Raw genomic sequence first — 9,724 nt, 5'->3', positions numbered from 1 at the left:
ACACCTACTTCGGGATGAGAAAAAAAACGCCAACCACTAGGAAACGTTGTTTGTAGACATTGAAGCTAATGGTGTGTTATCTAGTTTCATGTGCTTTGCGGTATTCCTAGTGATTTAATAGCGTTTTTCCTATCGCTTCCCTGCGTACACAGTCTAGATTACAAGTAGCCGCAAGAAAAAAAGTGCCGCAAAAACGCGTGCAAAATAAGCCCCGTCCCACATCTGCTTGGAGCATTACTTGCGGTTGCTAAGAGACGCCACCAGCCACTGCGCAAGTCCGGAAGTAAATACCCTGTGTGACCGTCCGAGAGGACGCAAGAAGCACTTAGCGTATATACAGAAACTAAGAATGTTGACGGCGTGTCGTTTTAAAGGGTGAAACGGTCTCGCAGTTCAGTTATAATCTAGCTGAGGATAGCTGTCGTCGTTGGAAATAGTTCCCGTTTTCCTTTACAGTAAGTAACGACTGTTGTTTTAACCCATGCTTGCTTGTATTGTGACGTAGACATCTGGGTCATGAGATACACAATACATTAAAGTATTACTCAAGCAACTGGATATATTTTGTGAACGTTGTGACGTTTCAGGTAGCATCCACTATTCTTCGCCAGTGACTGAGAAAAATCTGAAGGCCAACAGATATTCAAAACGATGAATTTCTTGCTTCCTTGGATTGTATAATGTTACTGATCGTCCGTGGAAAACGCCCAGTAGGTCACAGGTGTAATGTTACAGTTAGGCCATGTCAACAAACGGGCTGTTCCAAAAAATAAATGTGGATGGGGGCGGAAGAGGTCTAAATCTGAGCTTCTGACCCAACCCCCCCGTCCATTCCATATTGTTTTTACCCCCCCCCCCTCCCTGTCCAATCCAAATTTACCCAACCCCCCTGTCCAGTCCGGATTTTCCTGACCCAACCCCCCTGTCCTGTCCGGATTTGTTTGCCCCAACCCCCCTGTCTAGTCCAGATTTGTTTGACCCAACCCCCCTGTCCAGTCCAGATTTGTTTATTGTATTATACCAAGGACATGATTATACAAGTTGACAACAGCTTTTCAACTTTATTGACATTACTTATGATATAAATCGTAGGTCCTAAAATCTGCTTAGACTTTGATACAGATACGTTTGAACGTTTTAAATTCTCTACTAATACTATGTCCTAAACGTGTGCAGGGGACCAAATATAGAAATTTGCATGTCAGTGTTCGGGCGATGTGTCCTGACTTACCGCATGGCCGCCGATGGATCAACTGACGCCCTACCGGGGGAATTAGGGCATTCCAATTTGGGCCAATAATACATGCATTCCTATGGGGAAGTTGACAGAAATTAGGCGTCATTATCTCAGGAACCAAAGACCAAAAAAACTTACCCCCAAATTCTCACCAGTTCTGTAGACTGTCATCTATCAGAATTACGAGAACTTCTATACGGCTATTCTCCGAGGAAACACCCCCGAGTGAGAGCACTTGAGTCAGTCCATTTGCCACTATCTCGCCGGGGTCCACAAGACAAAAAGATGGAGAAATGTCGTTTTTGGCAACAAATTCTACAAGTATGAAGTCTGGCCTGTCATACCCACCCCAGAATTGCCAAGATTTCACAAAAAATCCCACGAATAAAGGCTTTCAATGTTTTAATGCGCTCCTTAATTCTGGCGCCTGCGATAATACCCTCGCCCTCCCTGTTGGATTACAGCGTACGTCTGTAAAGTGCACGAGATACCATTGCTTAATCTAGATCTAATTACCCACCAACATGGTCACCGGGGAATTCAAATAATGATTATGAGATTTATGACGTCAATAAAAAGCATCTATACGTCAAAACCAGATTATGCGCAAACGTTGCCATCAAGTGAAGTAGGTGCATCCTCAGTAGATAGATTGACTTTCTAAATGCGATTTTCGGGGGATATAAGTGCTTTACCTGCCTTTAAACACCGCTTGCAGTTTCAGGGTTAGTTTTGACAGTTCGTTCAGTGTAATATAATCAGCTGCCGCTTGCCTGCGAAGCTGGTGTGTTACGCGAAAAAGAGCAGTTATACCAGCTATATATTATAGATACAGATACAAAAGCTGGTGTGTTACACTGAAGAGCGGTTATACCAGCTATAAGGCAATCACAAATACTAGTATATGTATACAAATGCTGTCGAAATTAGACAAGATATTGAACATGAAGATACACCTTTCTTACAAATACACAGGTTAGAAGATACAAGGTGTCATCGAAGATATGGCGGACCCATACGCATACCCAGCGCCAGTGTTTGCGCAACCCCTACCACCACCGCCAGTATATCCGTCAGGTTTGTACCAGTTCATCTCATGTCAACACTCATAGACTCCGTTCATATATACTAAGCCTTTCATAGGCGGTTGAATAAATTAAAAGATTTAATCGGCTAATTAACCCGGCTATCTTGGCTTAATATGAACACAATTTAACCGGCTAAATAAGGGTTTTAGAAAGCTAGCGTTCTCTCCATTAACAAATCGGCACACAACTACCACACATTCAACTCAAATTACTTATGTCATGTCCTGACGCAATTTCCTTGTACATAGGCCAATACATATGTACCTCTTTTCTAAAAAGAAATCGATTGATCTCTGATGCAAACAATTGATGTTTCCTGTGTATCATGTAACAAAGTTCCACATATGTATTCTGTATTACTCTTACATGTATTGTATACCATAGTGTTTAGACTTAAGTTTTGTAGAATTCAATAGCATTGTTAATAAGCAAAGACATATATGTATTGACATTTTGTACTGTCTACGAACTTGCCATACATTGTACCTGTTACATTTGTTGTGCAATAAACTTTACTTACTTACTTACTTACTTGATAAAAATTCAATACCAATTCATATTTATAAAAAGACCCCGTAATCGCTAAACTAACCTAGCAAACCTGAAGTATATGTAGCACAAATACTTAACTCTAGTTTCTTAATTCTGTTTGCAGCACCAGGAACTGAGCCGGGCCCGTTGATGGTTAGGACCTTGGAGGCACATGACATTGACTTTGTCTCTCGAATGATGGTGGAGGCTTTCAGCGATAAGTTTGAACATGCAGTTGGCAAGAGTCGGTATGTAGACATTCCTTAGAGGTTATACTTACATTCAGACCACAGATACATGTAAATCAACTTCAGACTGTGCAAATATTAATTGGTAGGGTAGTGTGTTTGCTTTGCATTCGGGAGATTGATGGTTCAAACCCGGGTTAGGTCATGCGAAATGGTTACGTTGCTGGCGTTATAACTGCTTTAATTTGCATCTAGCACATACCCCTAAATACACCATTTTTAAAAATCCCGAGTTTATGCTACCCGCGAGTTTATGTGAACTAACGTTACTAGATTCTCCAATATTTTGATTTCTCTGCTTAATAGCACTCAGCAGAAGAAGTATGGTAGTTTAAGAAATCCTATTACCAGTAGACTTACCTCCGACTATGGTGATTTCATCTTTTTTCTGGAAACGGACGAAAATTAATGCGTGCGTGGATGTCATCCATATGATCAAATCAACATGGCCTTGTTGTATACGTCACATGGAAAATGTTCTGTAGGATGGAAGGTGCCGTCCAACAGTCCGCCAGGATGCTGGGCAGGTCCCGCCAAGTGTGGCACAGATATTTCATCGCCTTGTATGAAGGCAGGCCAGCAGGCGCCATGGCCATCAGATTCCACGGAGACAGGTCAGTTTATAGTGTGTGGCATTGGTGTGGCAAATGATGTGGCATTAAGCCTCCCCAACTGGAGTCAACGGCAACTGATAGAACAGCCTGGAGAGCACTTATATTCCGAGCTACAACCAACTTTGAAGAAGAACGGAGGCAGCGGCTGAATGCTGCCAGAGCCAAGCGCCACAGGGCAGCAGCAACAGCGGTCCAGACAGCGGACCACCAGTGCACAACATGTGGACGGCTGTGTGCCTCAAGCTTTGGACTGAGAAGCCACATGAGGGCACATCCCCCGTGAATGAGCAACACACGACAGTCATCTTCGACTTCGAAGGACTACCAAGATAACTCGCACGACTTATAATGTTGGATGCCTTATTATCTTCGCCAAGAAGATTATGTTTTGGGTAGCGTTTGTATGTGTGTGTGTATGTAATCTAGCAGCTTAACTCAAGAAGGCTAGGATGGATTGTCTTGATATTTGGTAGGTTGGTAGGTCTTGTTATTGATGCAGACATGCCGGGTTTTGATTTGGCAATCGTGAAGATTGTGGGGTCGTGTGGCGTAACAACAGGGTGTTCAGCCAAGAACCAAGAGCCAAGTCCCGGGTTCAAATCTCCCCAACGCCACCGATGTTGTGCCCTTGGGAAAGGCACTTTACACGACTTTCCTCACTCCACCCAGATGTAAAAATTGGTGTATTTGTACGTGGCACTGTTAGAAATAAATTATAAAAACTTGAGTGCATTGTCACATCGTCCTTGTCTGTCAAAAAGCGAAGCAAAAAAAAATCGGAATACTTTCAGGCTTCAGTCATAAACTAGACTACACATTGCAGACAATAATCTATTTTGAGTGGAAACGAACAACGCGTGAATGTGAATAATTTCTGCTGTCATCAAATCTATCGATCCTGTTTACTTTTCTATCAAAATGGCCTATACTGTTAGTCCGTGACTCGGTTTTCTAGATATGCTCATCAGAATGTAACCTGGTTCCTTTGTCTGTTGCAGTGCGGAGGAGGATTTCGAATGCGGGGAGGCGTGCTCATATCTCGGCTGCTGGGGCACTCGTGGGTATGGATCACATTTATTTGTTTGTTTGTTTGTTTGTTTGTTTGTTAAATTCCTGGTGTAGATTAACAAACAGTAAACCACCTTGTGGTGTAACACATCAGTTCGTTACTTGCAGTTAGAATGCAAGTTCATCAAATACTGTTAAATTGCATTTATTTTCGAAGGGAGAAACCTTCATTTTCCCAATGTTTTAAGCTCGCGGTTGGTAGTTCTATTGTACAGAAGTACTCCATTGGAAATGCATCTTTATATTGTCATGATTTTTCCGTGGGGAAGTCACTGCAAAAATAAAACCACGGCGAACGAAGTGGCTAAACATTGATGAAATGTTATGTCTTTGTTTTGCATATCTACATTTGAAGCATGGTGCACTGGGCTATGGGATCTTTCTATTTTCTTACAATCTTTATAAACCATTGCAGACTCATTTGTCTGGGCTGTGCCACGGGAAGCGAAAGCGTTCCTATGGGGGAGTGTTACGTGGACCATATCGGCGTGGACGCAAGCTTTCGCGGGAGAGGCATCGGCAAGATGCTGATGGATAGGGCTGATTATGAGGCCAGGCAACGGGGATGCAGGGTAGGCTGAATGGCAACATTGTATACATCTTGAAATATTCTATTGTAAATTCATTTTTCAGTAGTTTTATTTCATGCTAATTGCCATTCTCGCATTGGTTGAACTGCTAATTGATAGTGATGGACAGTCAGGATTGGTCTTGATTGGATCAATTTCTTGTCAAACTTTCTCTTTTCTTACAACACTAGATTTGATGTACAGTCAAACCTGGATTCATCAACCCCTAATTGTAGAGGGACTGAGGACAAATCATTGTTTAGGACAGTTGGTTGCTTAGGACACGGTGGAGTTAATCATGTTAATCAAATTAAAGTGGACGGGACTGTTTTAATGTGGCTTGTGACTGGAGGTGGCTGGCTGCGACAGGTGGTTGTAAATACTTTGCATTTGGGACCGCATCTGTTAGCAGCGACACCTAGCTGCAGTTACAGTGAAATAGAACCAGTCAGCATTGTCCTGATGAAGGTGGCAGACAGTCATGGAAACATTGGCTTGTGTAAATTTCTTGGTTGTGAATGAAGAACCTTGTTTGTTGTCCAACAGACGATTTTCCTGTGGGTGAAGCAGAGTAACCGCGCTGTTCACCTGTACGAACGTCAAGGCTACTCAATCTCTGAAACCGTCAACGGGAGCTGTTTACTGCAATGTGCTTTAGGAAGTGCGGTGAGTCTGATTTACTTATTGGTTTATCAGTAAGAAGATTAAAAGACTGTGTCAAGGGCACATTGTTAGAAGGCGGAGCCCATCCCTAAATTCCTTCCACCACTGTTCACCTCCCTAACCGAAGTCAGGTACCCATTTTTACACCTTTCCCAGGGACACATTGTCTAGCCAGGAGTACCAGGAACCAAACCCGTGATCTCTTGATCTCGTGTCTGCTATGCCACTTTGCCATTCGATGCCACAAATGGTATTAGTATCTACAGTTACAACCACTGCGAAGCTCAGTGCAAACTAGATGACGGACATAAATGGACCTTCGCTTTAGTAACCTTAAAAATCGAGGGGAGATTGGACTAGCTGGAAATGGTGAACTAGAATCTGTCATATAGGACAGAGCGGTGTGTGGAAACATGTTGTGGAGGAGATTAACAGAAATAACTGATCTGATGTCCACCTTTTGCATCCCGTACCTCCAATCGCGTGATCAGCTATCATTCCATTAATTTCATACATGTACTTCTGCACACTATAAGTGTAGGCACATTCGTTGTACGATTTTCTGCAGTACTCAGCTTTTGCATGTAGACTATGACAGAACTGTTGATAAAGATCTGCAACAACCTTATCGAGACAGCTTACAAATCCACGACTGTTCCAACAATGCTATCAATTTGCACTCATCCATTAATTGTACAAGGAATGTGTCGCCTAATTTTTGTGGAAATCTCAGCTACCAAATTTTATATCTGATGATAGTTGCAGTGTTTTCCAATGTTCATCCCTTGCCTTACAGGTACTGTTTGAAGTAGTTTTTTTGTTTATTGTGACGTCGGCGTGGCGTAATGGTTAGAGCGTTGAACTCGGAATCAATAGGTCCCGAGTTCGATACTCACCCTGCCCCGACGTTGTGCCCTTGGGAAAGGCACCTCACACTACCATCCCGAACGGTGGAGTGACGCCCACCGAGCCTATTAGGCTAATCTGTCAAACTGTGTGCCAAAAAACACACTGCGGATTTGGTTGCCGATGTGCCGACATCTAGCACATTTGTCATCTAGCACTGAGAACCGTTAAATTTTTGTTTGTTTGATTGTTAATTGTATTTGTACTGTCTATTTTTTCACAGGACTTTTACAAGATGCAGAAGCCGCTCTAGTCACAACGCCTCAACTTAAGGCTCAGGGATATGACATTTTTCTATCAAATCATAAGTGTTTGACTTTGTAAGAAAGTTGAATCTGTTAAACTGGGTTATTATGATGCTTTCTACATGTATATTTGCTAGTGTTACATACTATACGTGTACATAAATGGTCATAGATCTAAACTCTATTGTACTTACATGTGTAAGTACAATAGGGCAGTAGTAACCTACAGCGCACTCAAACCGAATGTAAAACAAGCACCGAACCTTAACATATCTAAAGAGAGACTAAAATCACTTAACTAGCCGCCTATTGACCATCAACTCACAACCCATTATGTTTGTTCAGTTACTTTTGTCCATTAAGTTTGATTTGATTATGTGATATATTACTCCTATATATTATCATTTTCTTATGTTTATTTTGACCTCTGACCTCTCAACATCATTTGTTTGCTTTTGTGTAATGATTTCAGTGCTATTGTTTGACATATTGATTTGATCTGTATTTACTTTGAGCTCCTTCGTTTAATCATTATTTTATGTTATGACCTTTATTTATTATCTATAATGTAAGGGCTCCCTTGGAAATCGGGTACTGTTAACTGAAGGGACTACCCTAAAGATTGATAAATAAATAAATTACCTCTGTAAATAGATTTATAAGGTTGGTACATCAATTCCAAATAGTTTTCTTATGTACAACATTATTTTTCTTCTCTACCAACATTTTACTCTAATCTCTAAGCAGATCTACACGGTGCCAAAAATCGTATATGCTAGCCAGAGAAGCTCCAGTCAGCCAGAGAAGCTCCAGTTCCGTCTTGCGGCAGATCCTACGTTGCAGACTGGAGCTTCTCTGGCTGACTGGAGCTTATCTGGCTAGCATATACGATTTTTGGCACCGTGTAGATCTGCCTGGAGATTAATTTTACTCTACTCCCGCTCGAACGAATTCGCAGCACTCTGTCCTCCATGGCCCCATGGCCTTTCGTTACTTCTTTAGTACTGTATCTTGCAGGTTTGTATCACTGCGTAGATTGTCTAGTAGTAAGTAGGTGATTCTGGGTCTTCCCCTACCTCTGTCACCTTAATTAGTGGCCTCCAAGAGTACAATATGGGATGCAGGGATTTCGGAGTGTCTAATACTGTGACGAGACACTTTCATTCTGCGCTGTTGGACTTTCAAGGTGACAAATGGTAGATCTTTGCACAACTTGATCTTGGTTAGCTCTTGCTGCCATGAGACGTTAAGGCAGACGTAAAGTGTAGCAATGGCATTTAGCCTTTAAAAACTATATATGTTGAAGCAATTTTACTTAGCTAGCTGCAAGTTTTCCTCTTACGTATTCAGTGTCTATGCAAGGATGTATGTTGTGTTCCAAACCTCTTTGGTGTACTGTATGTATATATTGATGAGTGTTCCAATTTACAAAGCATATTTTACACTTTGATTTTTTTATTGATTTTTTTTTATTTATTTGCACATATGAAATCAGTTTGTATTGCATGATAGAACAGAATAGAAAAAAAATACACGTGCTGGCTCTTTTGAAATAGAGGACTACCATGTCCTTACCCCAAGAGGTTTTGAATGTGTTCCTTCGTGTGTCATATATATCCTGGTAATGTCAACGACGTCGAATTTTTCTTTCAAGAGGAACTTGATATAACAGTTACATGCATGTATTTTTGTGTTTAATAAAGTCTTATTTTCCAACATTCTGCAATATGTTCACGATGTCATTGTGGTGTGGCATTCTCCAAATGGAAGAATGTTCCTGTCGATAAGAATATTTTGGGTACAATTGACAGGATGTTAATGTCATTACAAATTTCTGGCACTTATGCAAGACTTTGACTTATTTACATTCCTAGCTGAGAAAGAATGGTTAACCAGAATAATGATCAATTAGATTATGTATGTTCATGATCCACCATAGCTATCTATTTACAGCCATACCGAATAATGCACATTATTTCATTGGTGAGATTAACAACAACCTAATAGTATATAATGTCCTTGCAACAACAAATTGTTTTGATCCTGCATGCATTAAAATCAACAACCAACCAACAGCATCATGTTTTCATCACTATCTCCTAGTCCTATTTATAAAGCTCTCCCTCCACTCATAGCGTAGTAAAATGTAATCTCATTGTTTTAGTAATCAGGATTCTATTTTGTACTATGTTTAGTAGTTGTTGCCATACATTGTACCGTGTACGATTATGGTGCAATTAAGTTCTTCTAATGAAGTAATGGCCAGAATTTTCAAATGGGAAGTCGAAAACAGACTTACCAGTACCAATACTCAGCCGCCTCTTGAGAACCAACATGACGTGTAATATCATTTTACTTACTACTTTAAGTTTTGTTCTGCATCCCCTCCCAATAAAATGGTGACGTCATTATTCAAGATGGCGGCCACCACACATGCCAACGCATACCTGTAATTTTTATTTTATGCACCTATTCTTCTGTAATGATCATGCTACAAGTAGTTGCAAGAAATATTAAAACTTCCCGCAAAGCACTGGATGGGGTCAGAGGACCGT

At 41.1% G+C, this 9,724-nt stretch overlaps 1 protein-coding gene across 1 annotated transcript; it reads left to right on the top strand.

Annotated features, from left to right (window-relative positions):
• Positions 1-275: 275 nt before the first annotated feature.
• LOC136422179 (mycothiol acetyltransferase-like) lies at positions 276-8,895 on the top strand. The gene is made up of 8 exons (XM_066409827.1): positions 276-455; positions 2,213-2,314; positions 2,981-3,104; positions 3,590-3,718; positions 4,717-4,779; positions 5,202-5,358; positions 5,902-6,021; positions 7,148-8,895. The coding sequence occupies exons 2-8, from the start codon at positions 2,242-2,244 to the stop codon at positions 7,175-7,177; spliced, it is 696 nt and encodes a 231-aa protein (XP_066265924.1). The 5' UTR covers positions 276-455; positions 2,213-2,241; the 3' UTR covers positions 7,178-8,895.
• Positions 8,896-9,724: the final 829 nt, after the last annotated feature.

The sequence above is a fragment of the Branchiostoma lanceolatum genome, chromosome 1 (assembly GCF_035083965.1).
Source record: "Branchiostoma lanceolatum isolate klBraLanc5 chromosome 1, klBraLanc5.hap2, whole genome shotgun sequence".
Lineage (NCBI taxonomy): Eukaryota > Metazoa > Chordata > Leptocardii > Amphioxiformes > Branchiostomatidae > Branchiostoma > Branchiostoma lanceolatum.
This window is presented reverse-complemented; position numbering and strand designations above follow the sequence as displayed.